Raw genomic sequence first — 18,031 nt, 5'->3', positions numbered from 1 at the left:
CAAATGTGATGCTCCAGAAACTCAATCTGCTCAAAGAAGTGCCCATCCAACCAATCCAACTTGTGGGAGCTGCTTCTGGAAGCGTGGGGTGCAATTTCTCCAGATTACCTCAACAAATTAACAGCTAGAATGCCAAAGGTCTGCAATGCTGTAATTGCTACAAATGGAGGATTCTTTAACGAAAGCAAAGTTTGATGTAAAAAAAATCTTATTTCAAATACAAATCATTATTTCTAACCTTGTCAATGTCTTGACTCTATTTTCTATTCATTTCACAACATATGGTGGTGAATAAGTGTGACTTTTCATGGAAAACACGAAATTGTTTGGGTGATCCCAAACTTTTGAACGGTAGTGTATATCCAAACTACAAAAAAAAAAAAAAATCACTGTCCAAGAGAATGAACGCCAGCCAGGATGACTGTCAGAACTGCCAGTGTGCATGGGCTAGCAGTTAGCTCAACCTGCCCCGCTTCTGCATCCTGTCAGACTGCCCTCAGTGTTTCCTCTTCGGGCACAGCTCCAAGCAGGGGCGTGGTCCCTGGGTCCACATGAAGCAGCAGACCAAGCTCTCCCAGCCAATCCAGCACCAGCTCTCCCAGCCACCAAACAAAGACACAAACTTCGACGCAGTCATGGACAAAGACACTGCATGGGCAGTACTGGGTGAGGCTGCTGCAAACGTAAGTTTGTGCCGCCATCTTTTGACACCGGTACTGGGTGAGGCCACTGCAAATGTGAGTTCGCGCCACCATCTTCCCACACCACAAGTGGAAGCTGCTATGATGATGATACACAGCTGTATGTACCTATAACGGCTGATGATCATACTCAAATGACCAATTTAGAGGCCTGCTTGGCTGCTGTGAAAAATTGGATGTCACTAAACTTCAGATAAAACGGAGATGCTGGTCATTAGCCCTGCTAGACACAGACACCAATTTGATCAAGTAACGATAACAATTGACAACTCTGTAATTTCACGATGTGTCGCAGCCAAAAATCATCGTGTTATTTTTGATCCCAGCCTTTTCTTTGATAAGCACATTAAAGAAATCCCCAAGACTGCCTTTATTTTCCACTAAAATTCAATCTTTCCTGTCCATGGCTGACGCAGAGACTCCAATACATGCATTTGTTTCATCCAGACTCAATTACTGTAATGGTCTGTTCTCAGGTCTGCCACATGTGAGTACTAAAAGTCTTCAGATGGTTCAGAATGCTGCTGCTAGAATCCTAACTAAATCTAGGAAATTTGACCAGATTACACCAATTCTTGCCTCCCTTCATTGGCTTCCGATCCATGTTAGATCAGAATACAAGGTGCTTCTGCTGACTTATAAAATCTTAAATGGGCTTGGCCCATCTCACCTGTCTGATCTCCTTAAACCTTACATTCCGCCTCGAGCCCTTCGCTTTCAAAATACAGGGCTCCTGTGTGTACCCAAAGTTAAAAAGAAGTCAGCTGGTGGCAGCAGGGCCTTTTCCTATCGGGCTCCATTGTTGTGGAATAACCTGCCTGCTGCCATCAGACAATCAGAGCCGTTTGAGTCCTTTAAATCCAAACTTAAAGCTCATCTTTTTGTCTTAGTTTACAATTAGTTGCCTTTAAGTTGAGTGCTTCACAACCTGTACTGCATGGCGGGTCGGTTTTCAGTCTCAATGAATTTACCAACCACTGTTCTGCTGATGGGGTTATAGAGTATAGATTATAGAGTATAGATTATGACTAATTGATGACTTAATTGATTATGACTAATGACTATTGCAAACTGTTCTCTTCTCTCATGTCTATTCTCTCTCTCTGGATGATGTCTTCTTCTTTCTCTTTTTCTGTGTGTGAATGGTGTCATGTGAGTCTCCCTTGTATGCATGTGCAGTCTGTCCTCCTCCCAGGTCTCCATGGTGATGGTGGTCGCCACCTGGACGCTGCTTGGTATCCTCCTCATCACATTTTCTTTTTATATATCTTATAAATCCATATAATTTTGTTATTCTGTTTTAATGTTATATCCGTCTCTCACTAAGATGTGTGACTATTACCTTCTTCTTTTGATGGTGATGCTGGTCACGTGGTCTCAGGTCATTTGCTGTTTCAGTGGCATCTGGACACTGCTTGGCATCCTGCTCATCATATTATCCATATATTTTATAATCCCATTATAACTGTGTTATCCTCTTTCAGTGTTGTATTGTGTAAATTGTGTAAAAACAACATCATTGCACGTTGTGCATCTTGGGAGAGAGATCCTCCTCTGTTGCTCTCCCTGAGGTTTCTTCCTGTTTTTTCTCCCTGTTAAAGGTTTTTTAGGGAATTGTTCCTTATCTGATGTGAGGGTCTAAGGACAGGATGTTGTGTTGTTGTAAAGCCCCTTGAAGCACATTTGTAAATTGTGATATTGGGCTGTACAAATAAAACTGACTTGACTTGACACTGGAAAGCAAAGACAAAAAGAAAAGGAAAAAAAAGGTACACATGGCACTTACTTTCCCAATAATCATAACGTCGTCTTTGCCATGCCAATCTGGTTCATATACTTCATGGAGAGATTCTGTCAGGTTGATGGAGGCCTGTTGCATTGCTGTTGGACGGAGGACAACTATTAATACCTGTAACTAATCCAATAGTGAAAACAAATGTATATACAGAAAACTTAAATATGCAGCATGCAACCAGTTCCTGCAATATCTAAACAGATTTTTTAATCCAGTATACGTACATATAATCCTGACACATGGACTGGTTTGGAGGGAGAGCTTATTCCAGTGGTCTGTACTCCATATTGCATTTCTTTGGCTACTTCTCCAGTTTCATCCTCTTCCCATTACCTGGCCCAAGTTCTCCTACCCTAATCCTTCTCCTATGTATTATGCCAACATCATCTGTCACTCCAGTGGAGGCCTGTAATTCTGTTTGCCTTGCCAACATCTCTACTTTCATGTCTGCTCATAATCAATCTTAGTTGGGCCAAGCTGCCTTTTCCCTCTATGATTTCCTACCTGTTACTAAAAAAAAAAAAAAAAAAAGCTTCCATCACTTCTGACAGAATCAAAACAAATCCACTCCAGACTGCCAAGGATTTTGGTGTAAAGTCTATCAGGTCTCTGAAAACCACAATGGCTTGTGCCCTCCATCATCAACTCAAACCAGACCCTTCTTCCTAACTAACTCATTGTTTAGGCTTTAGTCATCACCCATCTGGACAACTAAAATGTCTTCTTTGCCAGGGTTTTTATCATTTGACTTCTTAAGAGTGCTCAACCTGATTGTATATAACTTCCATAAGATTCTTCCTTCCAACTGCACTCCCTCAAACAGCTGCCTGTGGCTGCTTGTATGAACCTCAAAAGACTGATGCTGAGGCACACCCTGCTTTACGGTCTGCTCACATATCCTCATACCAGGTTCTGGTTCAGTCCCACACACCAGCCCAGCTGATTTGTAATATTTATTTTCCTGTCAACGTCCTTACGATCCATGATCATTCCACCTCTCCCTGCCCTTTCTCTGTCATTCACGATAATTTTGTGTCTCTTGTGGTTACTTCCCTACCAAACCCCTGTGGATCTGATCATGTTACCATCGGCTGCTGGTAATGTTGGTGGTCTCTGCACTGAGACTCATTCTACCACTGCTTTCATCACATGTCAAACCAGTCAAGAGCAAAGGACAATATTCTGTATGTTAAAGGTTTTTTGGGTGATGTGAATGTGGTTCAGGGGTACCTTTAATGGCAGCCATGTAGGCCTTCATCTCCCTCTGCAGTCTGGAACCCTCTGACTGATGGGAAAAAAATACTTATTACTGGCTGATTCTCTACCATCATAATATATCAACACACCATCAGAAACCTTTCACAAAGCATTCCCCCTCCTTGAACCTTTTTACATTTTGTTCCTGTTAAACATCCAAATTTTACTGCATTGAAATAACTTTTTCTCCGATCACTAACACATTCAATGTGTTGAATTCAATAAATTCAAGACACTTTTGAAGCAAAACACATTTCTTCTTCAAGAATATTTCTTTACAATGAATGACTAATTTCAACTCGAAACTAAAGGAGTGCACTCAATAGGTTGCAGATCTCGAGCAGGCGAATGCATCTCCCCTTCCCGTACACGCACACAAGAGCACAAAACAGTTTTTTCCTGACATAATGAGACATTTGAGCAGCATAAGTGTTTCACAGCACAGCTGACTAGTCCAGTGTCAGAACCACTCGTCCACATGCACAGTTGACTAGTCCTAGCTAGGCAGCATCAGATGGTGGTCGGTAGGAGGACTTTGGAGACCAAGAAGAGGAAGAGAGTGAAGGGAAAGCCAAAGATCAAATGGTGAAGGTTGAAGAAGGAAGACTGTTGTGTGGAGTTCAGGCAGGAGTTAAGACAGGTGCTGAGTGGTAGTGAAGAGTTGCCAGATGGCTGGACAACCACTGCAGAAATAGTGAGGGAGACAGCTAGGAAGGTACTTGGTGTGTCATCAGGACAGAGGAAGGAAGACAAGGAGACTTGGTGGTGGAATGAGGAAGTACAGCAAAGTATACAGAGGAAGAGGTTGGCAAAGAAGAAGTGGGATAGTAAAGAGATGAAGAAAGTAGGCAGCAGTACAAGGAGATGCAGCATAAAGTGAAGAGAGAGGTGGCAAAGACAAAGGAAAAGGCGTATGGTGAGTTGTATGAGAGGTTAGACACTAAGGAAGGAAAAAGGATGTGCACCAGGTTAGGGCGATCAAGGATGGTGATGGAAGTGTGCTGACAAGCGAGGAGAGTGTGTTGAGAAGGTGGAAGGAGTATTTTGGGGGGCTGATGAATGAAGAAAATGAGAGAGAGAGAGAGAGAGAGAGAGAGAGAGAGAGAGAGAGAGAGAGAGAGAGAGAGAGAGAGAGAGAGAGAGAGAGAGAGAGAGAGAGAGAGAGAGAGAGACGGTTGGATGATGTAGGGATAGTGAATCAGGAAATGCAGTGAATTAGCAAGGAGGAAGTGAGGGCAGCTATGAAGAGGATGAAGAGTGGAAAGGCAGTTGGCCCTTATACATGTGGAGGCATGGAGATGTTTAGGAGAGATGGCAGTGGGGTTTTCAACTAGATTGTTTAACACAATCTTGGAAAGCGAGAGGATGCCTGAGGAGTGGAGAAGAAGCATACTGGTACCGATTTTCAAGAATAAGGGTGCTGTGCAGGACTGTAGCAACTACAGAGGTATAAAGTTGATCAGCCACAGCATCAAGATATAGGAAAGAGTAATACAAGCTAGGTTAAGAGGAGAGGTGATGATCAGCGAGCAGCAGTATGGTTTCATGCCACGAAAGAGCACCACAGATGTGCTGTGACTCATCTTTTTGCCTTAGTTTACAATTAGTTGCCTTTAAATTGAGTGCTTCACAACCTGTACTGGATGGCGGGTTGGTTTTCTGTCTCAATGAATTTACCAACCACTGTTCTGCCGACGAGATTATCGAGTATAGATTACAGAGTATAGATTATGACGAATTGATGACTTAATTGATTATGGCTAAGGACTATTGCAAACTGTTCTCTTCTCTAACATGTCTTTTCTCTCTCTCTGAATGATGTCTCCTCCTTTCCTCTTTTTCTGTGTGTGAATGGTGTCATGTGAGTCTCTCCTGCATGCATGTGCAGTCGGTTCTCCTCCCAGGTCTCCGTGGTGATGGTGGTCGTCATTTGGATGCTGCCTGCCCTTCCACTCCTCACATAAGTTTTTATTTTACTACATGATGATGCTGGTCGCATGGCTTGGGTCCTGGACTGCTCTGTTGGCATGTGGACACTGCTTGGCATCCTGTGCATCCTGTTCTTCATAAATGTTATGTCCATTATAATTCTGTTATCCTCTTTCAATGTTGTGTTATGTAAATTGCGTGAACACAACATCCATTGCACGCTGTCTGTCTTGGGAGAGAAATCCCTCCTCTGTTGCTCTCCCTGAGGTTTCTTCCTATTGTGTCTCCCTGTTAAAGGTTTTTTTTAGGGAGTTGTTCCTTATCCGATGAGAGGGTCTAAGGACAGGATGTTGTGTTGCTGTTAAGCCCACTGAGGCAAATTTGTAATTTGTGATATTGGGCTATACAAATAAAATTGATTTGATCTGATTTGATTTGATGTTTGCTTTGAGAGTGTTGATGGAGAAGTATAGAGAAGGTCAGAAGGAGTTGCATTGTGTCTTTGTGGATTTAGAGAAAGCATACAACAGGGTGCCGAGAGAGGTGTGGTATTGTATGAGGAAGTTGGGAGTTACAGAGAAGTATGTAGGAGTGGTGCAGGATATGTATGAGGGAAGTGTGACAGTGGTGAGGGGAGTGGTAGGAATGACAGATGGGTTCAAGGTGGAGGTGGGATTACTTCAAGGATTAGCTCTGAGCCCTTTCTTGTTTGCAATGGTGATGGACAGGTTGATGGACGAGATCAGGTAGAAGTCTCCATGGACTATGATGTTAGCGGATGAAACTGTGATCTGTAGCAAAAGTAGGGTGCAGGTGGAGGAGAGCCTGGAGAGGTGGAGGTATGCACTGGAGAGAAGAGGAATGAAAGTAGGTAGGAGCAAGACCGAATACATACGTACTCAGAAAAACAAGTACCAGTGTGTACCTAAGTGGGTACAAATGCTTGTCGCTGCGGCAGTACCTTTCTGAAGTACAATAATGTACCCATGTAATTGCACTTCATTGTCTGTCCATAACCTGAAAGGTACTTTTGTTACCTTTCAGGTTATGGAAAGATACATATCTGATCCTTCAAAGTACAATATTGTACCTCTGTTGCTGTAATGTACCTATGAGCACAGAAGTGTACCTCTTCTGTACCTCAATTTCTGAGTGTATATGTGAATGAGAGGGAGGACAGTGGAATGGTGAGGATGCAAGGAGTAGAGGTGATGAAGGTGTATGAGTTTAAATACTTGGGGTCAACTGTCCAAAGTAATGGGGAGTGCAGAAGAGAGTGCATGCAGGGTGAAGTGGGTAGAGAAGAGTGTCAGGAGTGATGTGTGACAGTAGGGTACCAGCAAGAGTTAAAGGGAAGGTTTACAAAATGGTTGTGAGACCAGCTGTTATATTGGTTTGGAGACAGTGGCACTGATGAAAAGACAGGAGGTGGAGCTGTAGGTGCCAGAGTTGAAGATGCTAAGATTTTCATTGGGAGTGATGAAGAAGGACAGGATTAGGAATGAGTATATTTGAGGTACAGCTCAGGTTGGACAGTTTGGAGACAAAGCAAGAGAGGCGAGACTGAGATGGTTTGGACATGTGTGGAGGAGAGATGTCGGATATATTGAGATGGCTTGGACAAGTGTGGAGGAGAGAAGCTGGGTATATTGAGATGGTTTGGACATGTGTGGAGGAGAGATGCGGGGTATATTGAGATGGTTTGGACATGTGTGGAGGAGAGATGTCGGATATATTGAGATGGCTTGGACATGTGTGGAGGAGAGATGCTGGATATATTGAGATGGTTTGGACATCTGTGGTGGAGAGACGCTGGGTATATTGAGATGGTGTTAGATAAAAATGAATACAGAAATTGAAGTTTGTTACTGGTGTTACATAAGAATGAAGACAGAAATGTAAGGTACTGGTATTAGCTAAGAATGAAGACAGAAATGTAAGTTTGTCCGTGGTGTTACATAAGAATGAAGACAGAAATGTAAGGTACTGGCATTAGCTAAGAATGAAGACAGAAATATAAGTTTGTTACTGGTGTTAGATAAGAATGAAGTCAGATATGTAAGTTTGTTGCTGTGTTGAATAAGAATGGAGACAGAAATGTAGGTTTGTCACTGGTGTTAGATAAGAATGGAGACAGAAATGTAAGTTTGTTGCTGGTGTTACATAAGAATGAAGACAGAAATGTAAGTTTGACACTGGTGCTACATAAGAACGAGAAATGTAACTTTGTCACTGGTGTTAGATAAAAATGAGGACAGAAATCTAAGTTTGTCACTGGTACTAGATAAGAATGAAGACAGAAATTTAAGTTTGTTACTGGTGTTAGGTAAGAAAGAAGTGTGAAATGTAAGTTTGTCACTGGTGCTAGATAAGAAAGAAGCCAGAAATGTAAGTTTGTCAGTGGTGTTACATAAGAATGAAGACAGAAATGTAAGTTTGTCGCTGGTGTTAGATAAGAATGAAGACAGAAATGTAAGGTACTGGTGTTAGATAAGAATGAAGTCAGATATGTAAGTTTGTTGCTGTGTTGAATAAGAATGGAGACAGAAATGTAAGTTTGTCACTGGTGTTAGATAAGAACGGAGACAGAAATGTAAGTTTGTTGCTGGTGTTACATAAGAATGAAGACAGAAATGTAAGTTTGACACTGGTGCTACATAAGAATGAGAAATGTAACTTTGTCGCTGGTGTTAGATAAAAATGAGGACAGAAATCTAAGTTTGTCACTGGTACTAGATAAGAATGAAGACAGAAATTTAAGTTTGTTACTGGTGTTAGGTAAGAAAGAAGCCTGAAATGTAAGTTTGTTATTGGTGCTAGATAAGAATGAAGACAGAAATGTACGTTTGTCACTGGTGCTAGATAAGAAAGAAGCCAGAAATTTAAGTTTTTCACTTGTGTTAGATAAGAATGAAGACAGAAATGTAAGTTTGTCGCTGGTGTTAGACAAGAATGCAGACAGGAGTTATGTGTTCTGAAGCGCAGAGAGGAGAGCAGGGAAGGAGGGAAAAAAGACAGAGGGAAGACGCAAAAAATTTGACCATTTTCCTCCTGTGCAAAAAGCACTCAAATCAGAATTAAATGAGATACATGGGTAGAGTCATCAATCCTTCATTTACATATTACTAGTCTCTCTCTCTCATTCTCTCTCTGACGGATAATAGTTTACATATGAGGTTGCAGTGCACTAAAGTCAAGTCAAGTAGGTTTTATTTGTCCCCAGAGGGGCAATAGTTACGTTGCAGCGGCAACATTTAAACACACAAACACTCCACAGAACACATAAGGCAAATAAATACACATATATACAACATGTAATGAGGAGAACAAAGCCAACGAGAAGCAATGCAGCAGTAAACAGTGTTAACAGTGTTTATCCAGGTGGCGCTGGTGTTACCTTTTATTGCTGGAGTTTAACAGTGACATGGCTGAGGGAATGAAGAACCGTAAATTACCAATTTCCACCTACATTTTCATTTTAAAGATAGACAGTTAAATAGTTGCAGTTTCTCACTCTACCTCTTGTCTCCTGAAGTTGATGACAACTTGCTCAAACTGTTCATCTTTCGTCTCGTCTGCCTTGCCCAGCTTTTGCAGCACCTGTCAAAAGAATTGTTTGATCACATCATATGAACATAATTCCAGCTTGGTTCGCTCAAACAACAAATGTACATGCATTATCAGCTGACTGTCTACCTTGTAAAAGTACTTGAACAACGGAGGTTAAGGATTTTATATCAGAGCTGAAATACAGTCCCAAAAATTTACATTTTTGTGGAAATTACGGACACCGATGTACACTTTGGTAGTTTTAGTGTTTGATTAGTCTAAATAGCAAAGCTCAATTTAAAATGAATGAGTCAGCAGTGATGTTTTGTCAAAAACAAACAAACACCTGCCCGAACCTGAGTTGTACTTATTGATGTAGTACTGTGTTGGTGAAGGTCTTCTACCAGCTTGTTCTGTCATATCTGCTGGTTACACACAACACCTTCACTTCTTCTGCACACTCAACACTACCTGCCGTGTTCTACCTAATCTGGCTGCTATGATGAAGATGGAAAACACTATGCACCCCATCACTTTTCTTGGCAAAGACCTACCAGATACCAGCCATTCAAATGAACAACTGCAAAGGTCTTTTGATCTGAAGAACTGCAACTTCTAAAAATATCTAAATTTTGGATGTTAGTAGATTGGGTATTATCTTAAATACATCCGAGATAGAAAATATAAAAAATGAGTGTTTCCATGGTAGTAATCACCAGGAGTTTAGCTGTGAATTACAGTTTGTTCAACTGTCACTGGTTCAGAAGGTGGCTAGTCACACTAAGAAAGGCCATGTGGCCAGTTGTCCAGTGATCAAATCCTATTAGTGATGGACAGGCCAGAGAGGATCCTCTTGTTATTAGTGACAACAGGCCAGAGAGGATCCTCCCCTTATTGGTGACAACAGGTCAGAGAGGATCCTCCCCTTATTAGTGACTGACAGGCCAGAGAGGATCCTCTTGTTATTAGTGACAACAGGTCAGAGAGGATCCTCCCCTTATTAGTGACAACAGGCCAGAGAGGATCCTCCCCTTATTAGTGACAACAGGCCAGAGAGGATCCTCCTGTTATTAGTGACAACAGGCCAGAGAGGATCCTCCTGTTATTAGTGACAACAGGCCAGAGAGGATCCTCCTGTTATTAGTGACAACGGGCCAGAGAGGATTCTCCCCTTATTAGTGATGGACAGGCCAGAGAGGATCCTCCCCTTATTAGTGACAACAGGCCAGAGAGGATCCTCCCCTCAGCAGCCAAAAGACATCAGATTCTGGGCGCACTATGAAATGTAATTGGGCATGGTTGTTTTGAAGCTAGACAATTTGGCTTGGTATTATTTGGGTAAGGATTAACCATTATGATTATCAAATCAGGTTGAAATTCATAGTTTTCTCCTCAAAAGTAGATGTTAGAATATGAATGAGACTCATCTTTATTTGGTCATGTATGTTTGTACATACATGAAATTTGAGTCTTAGTTTCTCTCAATGTACTTTTTGTATGTACATTCGACATGTACAATGTACATTCGACATGTAACACAATAATAATAAAAAACTCGGTAATTTGACAAAATTTTGCAGCCGAACATTGTGGTGTTACATTTGATCCTGTAGTAGAATACAGAACCACTTGTTCCTAGTTAGACATCATGCACTGCTCACATGTATTTCCTACAACTTAAGAAAGCTCTGGATACCTCTGTGTTAACTAACTACAGACCAGTTTCAAATCTTCTTTTTATAGCTAAGATCATCGAGAAAGTTGTTTCTAATCAACTCAGCAATTATTATTTTTAAACTCAAATGGTCATTTTGAAAAATATCAATCAGGTTTCTGACCTAACCACAGTACTGAAACAGCTCTTATAAGAGTGTTAAATGACATACGGCTGAATACTGACTCAGGTAAAATATCCGTTCTGGTTTTACTTGATCTCAGAGTGGTATTTGACATTGTAGATCACAGAATACTGTTGGACAGGCTGGAATATTGGGTAGGACTTTCCGGAGCAGCCCTTAATTGGCTCAGGTCTTATTTAGAAGACTGGAGTTACTTCGTCACCATTGGCAGTTATGAATCTGATAGAGTGGCTATGACACGTGGAATCCCCCAGGGATCAGTTCTCGGACCTCTCCCGTTTAATCTGTACATGCTGCCTTTAGGCCAAATTCTTCAGAGCAACAACATGGATTACCATAGTTATGCAGATGATAATCAGATATATATGGCTCTCTCACCTGATGATCTCAGTTCAATAGACTCACTGTGTCACTGTTTGGAGCAGATAAATAATTGGTTGAGTCAAAACTTTCTTCAATTAAATAAGGAAAAAACAGAGGTTATTGTGCTTGGCAACAAAGATACAAATGAACAACTCAAGCCTCGAGCTCTAAAAACCAAAGACCAAGTCCAAAATCTTGTCATTTTAATAGACTCAGATCTCACGTTCACCAGCCATATCAACAAAGCAATCACTAAAACAGCCTTCTATCATCTTAAAAATACAGCCAGAATCAAGGGTCTGGTACTCCAAAATGACCAACAGAAGCTCAGCCATGCTTTAATTTCCAGTAGAATTGATTACTGTAACGATCTCTTAACTTGTCTTGCCAAAAAGACCATTAAACAGCTGCAGCTTATTCAGAATGCTGCTGCTAGAGTTTTAACCAGGACCAAGAGAACAGAGCACATTACTGCAGTCCTGAAATATCTACACTGGCTTCCAGTTAGTTACATAATAGGTTTTAAAGTGTTGCTACTTGTCTACAAATCACTGAATGGTGTAGGCCCAGAATACATCACTGACATGCTTGAAGAGTATAAACCTGGTAGGGCTCTAAGGCCCATGGACTCAGGTCAGTTAGTTCAGCCCAGAGTCCAAACATGGTGAAGCAGCATTTAGCTGTTATGCTGCACGCAACTGGAAAAAACTAACAGAAGATCTTAGATGTGACCCAGATATAGCAATTTTAACTCTAGGTTAAAAACATTTCTTTTTTCTTGTGCCTATGATTGAACGTTAAAACTTGCACCTCACTCCAGCTGCACTTTAATTCTGGAAGTAGAGCCCTAGTCACTCCTGGTGGGAAAGTGACTATGTTTTTATTCTAATTTTTTTTTGTACTTTATTTTTATAGTACCCCTCTTTTATTACTCTTTTTAATTACTAATTCAAAGTACATTTTATGTACTTTGTACTCTTTTAATTATATTCTTATATGTGATTGTTGCTATTTGTTTTTATTTACTCTCTTTTAATTATATTTCATATGGTTTTTCCCTTTTCTGTTTTTATTTGCATAAAGCACACTGAATTGCCCTGTGTACAAAATGTGCGATATAAATAAACTTGCTTGCTTGCTTGCCTACAACTCACCCTTCCACAGATGTCAGCGTGTCCTCATATCTCTGCAGATAGGTAGGTAAGGTCACAGCTGGCTGATATTGGTTAGGGCAGACAGTTAGCTTAGACAACATGTATCCTTGTATCTCTATAAAAACTTTGCACTCCTCCTGTTTGGGGCTCTCTCTCTCTCTCTCTCTCTCTCTCTCTCTCTCTCTCTCTCTCTCTCTCTCTCTCTCTCTCTCTCTCTCTCTCTCTCTCTCTCTCTCTCTCTCTCTCTCTCTCTCTCTCTCTCTCTCTCTCTCTCTCTCTCTCTCTCTCTCTCTCTCTGCATGCGGGAAGGTTGGGTACGTCGGCGTGAGTGAGGGCGTTGAATGAGCTTGAGCATGTTTTTTTTTTTATTAATTCACTTGTTCTCTACTACTTTCACTTTTCTTTTTCTTTTCTTTTCTTTTCCTCTCTACATGGTAATGTGAGGGAAGTTTAATTTTACTTCGTCACTGGTTGTTGGAAAGTGACTGGAGTGGCTGGTGGGAGGTTGGTGGTGTGCAATATGGCGTCCCTCCCCGGCGAGGGCTCGCCTCCCCTGTCTATCAGACACGGGGTTAGAGTGGTGGTGGACCCGCGGTACACTGTCGAACAGGTTCTCCTGGCTGCAGGAGAACAGGTCGGCTATGAGAACATCACCTACGGCTCTCGGATGAACAAAGCCGTGGTGGCTTTTCTCCGAGAGGAGCGTTTAGTCCACCTGTTGGTCGAGAGAGGCCTGGTGCTGGACGATTTGTTTGTAGCCGTCTCGCCATTGTTTGTGCCGTCGACACGTGTTACCGTGTCAGGCGTACCTCCGTTTATCCCGAACGAGCTCATTGAGAAAGAACTGGGTCGTTTCGGGAAATTTGCTGGCGGGTTCAGAACAGTCCGTCTGGGTTGTGGCGACGCCAGGCTGCAGCATGTTAACTCCCTGCGGAGGCAGGCCTTCATGTATTTAAATGATCCCTCAGAACAGCTGCAAGTGTCGTTTAAGGTCAAATATGAACACGGCTTCTACACTTTGTACGCGAGTTCTGGCAGCATGAAGTGTTTTGAGTGTGGCGATGTCGGCCACAAACGTTCATCCTGCCCGCACAGGGAGCCCACAGTGGGCAGCAGTACAAGCGAGCCGCCGCCTGATGGCGCCGCTGAGGGCGGTAGCCCGCAAACGGCGCAGCAGGTGGTAGGAGATACCGTAACCGGTGATCCGCAACCTGGTATGGAGGGAAATGTACCAACTGAGCAGGACAGCAATACTGTAAATGACGGTAATCTGAGAGGTACTGAAGCACAGGATGCGGATGTATGCAGAGACGGAGGACAGACAGAACCAGTGGGAGACAGTCACCCAGCCGAGGCTGAGAGTCAGGTTCCTGCAGGTGAGTCACACTGTGAAAACGCTGGAAATGAAGATGAGGACATGTTAGAGGATGATAGCCTATCTCAGTTTGCTGATATTGTGTCGCAAGATGATCAGCAGTCATACTCATTGAACGAGATTAATGATTTCCTTGACGAAACCTATGGCAGACAGTCTGTGGACGTAACGGATTTCTTCTCGGATGTGGACAGGTTTGTTAGTTCTGTTATGAAAATTAGAAAAACAGCTTGATATGAAGAGCTCAGTAAGCAGAAGAGGTTTCGTCTGAAGAAGATTCTGACGAAACTCAGGAAAGAAAAGCGAGGAAAGGTTTCTTTACATGTACAAAACTGAAATATATGTGATACACAAAAGGTGTTTTTTTTTTCTCTCTCTTGGAATGTTTTCACCGTCTTATCCTTCCTTTTCTCTCTTCTTTTAATGGACGGTTTGCGAGTAGGGAGTCTAAATATTAATGGAGGACGGGATAGAGTTAAGCGAGGTGTGGTAGCTGAGCTGATTAGAGCTAAGAACATAGATGTGCTCTTCCTACAGGAAACATACAGCTCTGCAGACAACGAGATAGAGTGGGGAATGAGTTGGGCAGGCCAGGCTTTTTTGAGCCATGGTACCAACTTTAGTGCAGGTGTAGCTGTTCTTTTCTCGCAGCGCCTCCTTTTGACAAATGTTTTGACATGTGAAGTTGAGCAGGGCAGGATCCAGGTAGTTCAGGCAACAATCCGAGAAATACCTTTTGTGTTTATAAATGTGTATGCTTATAATACAGGCACTGACCGCTTGAGATTGTTTAGCAAACTGAGGGATAAACTCAAACAATTTAATAGTGGCTCAATCATAGTGGTGGGAGGAGACTGGAATTGCACTACACACCCTACAGTTGACAGAAACTCAGAAGAGCCCCATCCACCGTCAGCTTCTTTTCTGTCCACTGTGGTTGCAGAAAACGACCTTACGGATGTTTGGAGGACACTTAATCCAACAGTTAGGCAGTACACATGGGTAAAAGCTGCGGAGGGTAGTGTGAGGGCAGCCAGGTTGGACAGGATTTACCTCAATCAAACATACAGCAACAGGTTGATTAAGTCCACGATATCACCTGTGGGATTTTCAGATCACCATTTAGCAGTGGCAGATTTTTCTTTACAAGTTCAATTTCGACACTGTTCCCACTGGCACTTCGATGTGCGGCTAACGCAGGATAAAGCCTTCTGTCAGTTCTTCTCTGATTTCTGGAGTCATTGGAGGCTGAGGAAGAGGGATTTTGAGAGCTTAGCTCGATGGTGGGAGGTAGGAAAAACACAAATTAGGATTTTCTGTCAGCAATACAAACAACACACTCTCGGTGTGGAGAAACTTTGTATTGATGAATTAGAGAGAGAAATTAGGATATTAGAAAGCGAAGTAATTATTGGACATGATGGTGACAGCAGCAGTTTGGAAAGTAGGAGGAAGGCTTTAGGTAGGTTCCTACATGAGAGAGCAAAGGGCGCTTTAATCAGGACCCGACTTGCCACAATCAAAGACATAGATGCTCCAACTTCTTTTTTCTTTAAACTCGAGAAGAAAATTAGAAAGAACAATGTGATGATGCACCTCGAACTTCCCAGTGGGGCAACAACAACTGATCCATCAGAGATGAGGAAGTTGGCCATAGACTTCTACAGCAGCCTGTTCAGTGCGGAGACCTGTGACTCTGGCTGTGTGGGGGAGATACTGGAGGGACTGCCTCAGCTGGGTGAAACACAGGTGACTTCGCTGGAGTCCCCCGTCTCCTTTGATGAGATGTCTGCGGCGGTTCAGCAGCTCAGCTGTGGCAAAGCCTCTGGAGTTGATGGACTTCCTTCAGAGTTCTACAAGACGTTTTGGACTCACATTGGACGAGACTTACACGATGTTTTTAAAGAATGTTTGAACTCTGGAACTCTACCTTTGAGTTGTAGACGGGCTGTCCTGACACTGCTACCAAAAAAGGGAGATCTTGGCCTACTAAAAAACTGGAGGCCAGTTTCGTTGTTGTGTACTGACTATACGATCATTGCAAAATGCTTTTCAAATAGACTCAAACAGTGTATGGACACGGTTGTACATTACAGCCAGACGTACTGTGTTCCTGACCGTACAATTAAGGATAATCTTTTTTTGATACGTGACATTATTGCCATATCTAAGCTCCAGGAGCTGGATGTTGGCCTGCTTTCCTTAGATCAAGAGAAGGCTTTTGACAGGATAGATCATTGCTATCTGTTCAAAACACTTAAAGGTTTTGGTTTTGGGGATAAATTTGTTAACTGGATCAAGTTGTTGTATTCCGGAGCCAGTGTTCTGTTGAAGGTAGGAGGTGGACTCAGCCGACCTGTCTCTGTTAGGAGAGGTATCAGACAGGGTTGTCCCTTATCTGGGATGCTGTACTCCCTGGCCATTGAACCACTTTTATTTCAGCTCAGGCAGGGGCTCCCAGGGCTAACCTTTTCAGGGAAGATCACCACTGCAGTTAGCTTATCAGCATACGCTGATGATGTCACGGTTTTCATAACAACCCAAAACGATGTACAATGTCTCAAACAGAAATTGGCCTTATACGAACAAGCTTCCTCTGCAAAGGTTAATTGGTCAAAATCCGAAGGCCTCTTGCTGGGGGAGTGGAATAATAGAGAAAAGCCGATATTACCAGCGGGGCTGCAGTGGAATACAGACGGGATAAAATGCCTAGGTGTCTTTCTAGGCAGTGACCGCTTCCTGAGCAAAAACTGGGAGGGCTTAACCGAGAAGGTCAGTGCCCGATTGTCTAGGTGGACTTGGATCCAGCCTCAGTTGTCCTATAGGGGGAGGGTCTTGATTGTTAACAACTTGATTGCCTCGATGTTCTGGCACCGGTTTACAGTTTTAGAACCTCCGGACACGCTCATATGGGAAGTACAGAAGACGCTAGTGGACTTCTTCTGGGGAGGCTTTCACTGGACCAAGTCTGCTGTACTGTTCCTACCAGTGCTGGAAGGAGGCCAGGGCCTGATTGACCTCCGCAGTCGCATCATGGCCTTTCGCCTTCAAACCGTGCAGCGCCTTTTATACCATGACCAGCGACTTTGGAGTGAAACAGCGTCTGTGTTGCTTTGGAGGGTCATGAACCTGAACTATGACAAACACCTGTTCTTTCTGGACCTGGCTGGCATGGACTTCACGACAACACCCTTCTATCAATCTGTTCTCCGCGCTTGGAGAACGGTCTTGCGCACCAACAGGGACTACTCCCAGCTCTATGGCAGTGCCGGGGAGGAACCACTGTTCCATAACCCACTGATACACTGCAGGATGCTCAGCTCCGCAAGTGTACAGAGATCCCTCATAAGAGCTGGACTTACGAAATTAGCGTGTCTCAGATCAGGAGGACAGTGGAAGACGGCGGGCATTTTGAGCCAAGAGACTGGCTTTAAATCTCTTCGTTTGATGGAGAGATTGTTGGGGGAAGTGATCAGTGCACTTCCTGGCTTCTTCAGGGAGGTACTAGGAGCGGAGTGTGGAGAGGATCAGCCAGCTATGCTGCCTGTCTTTCCATCTTTGTCAATCCGTGCGGCAGTGGAGGAGCAGGAAGAAGTGAAGGGGGCCATTCTGTCCTTCAAAACGCCGGAACTACATGACCTCTCAAGCACGTCACAGAAGGCCTTGTACGCAGTCACTGTAAAGGTTCGCAACAGAACATCACTAGCCGGTGTGCAGGAGTCGAGGTGGTTGAGTTTGTTGGCACCAGGCTCATCCCCCAGGGGCAGCTGGAGGTCCTTGTACAAACCCCCCATTGAGAAACGCACTGCGGATCTACAGTGGAGGGTGGTACACGGGGCTGTGGCTACGAACAGACATGTGGCACACTTTGATCCTAGGGTAGGGAGTCAATGCTCTTTCTGCAATGATGAGGAAACCCTACAGCACTTATGGCTTAGATGTCCCAGGTTGGGCCCTCTTTTCTCTGTACTGCAGCGGTGGCTCAGAGGTTTAGGAGAGGTTCTTGCGGACAGCCTGTTTGTCTTTGGTCCGAGGTACATGGCAGCACA

At 43.2% G+C, this 18,031-nt stretch overlaps 1 protein-coding gene across 1 annotated transcript in view; it reads right to left on the bottom strand.

Moving 5' to 3' along the window:
• The window catches only part of amph (amphiphysin), a 254,448-nt gene that overhangs the window by 178,335 nt on the left and 58,082 nt on the right, over positions 1-18,031 (bottom strand). The window contains exons 2-4 of the mRNA XM_056293150.1: positions 9,202-9,282; positions 3,727-3,781; positions 2,488-2,582 (exon numbers count right to left, since the gene is read on the bottom strand). Coding sequence (XP_056149125.1) covers positions 2,488-2,582; positions 3,727-3,781; positions 9,202-9,282 — 231 coding nt within the window. The remainder of the gene's footprint in view (positions 1-2,487; positions 2,583-3,726; positions 3,782-9,201; positions 9,283-18,031) is intronic.

This window comes from Lampris incognitus, chromosome 14, assembly GCF_029633865.1.
Source record: "Lampris incognitus isolate fLamInc1 chromosome 14, fLamInc1.hap2, whole genome shotgun sequence".
In the NCBI taxonomy this organism is placed as follows: domain Eukaryota; kingdom Metazoa; phylum Chordata; class Actinopteri; order Lampriformes; family Lampridae; genus Lampris; species Lampris incognitus.
The sequence above is the reverse complement of the archived record's forward strand: the minus strand, read 5'-3'. Positions and strand labels throughout refer to the sequence as shown.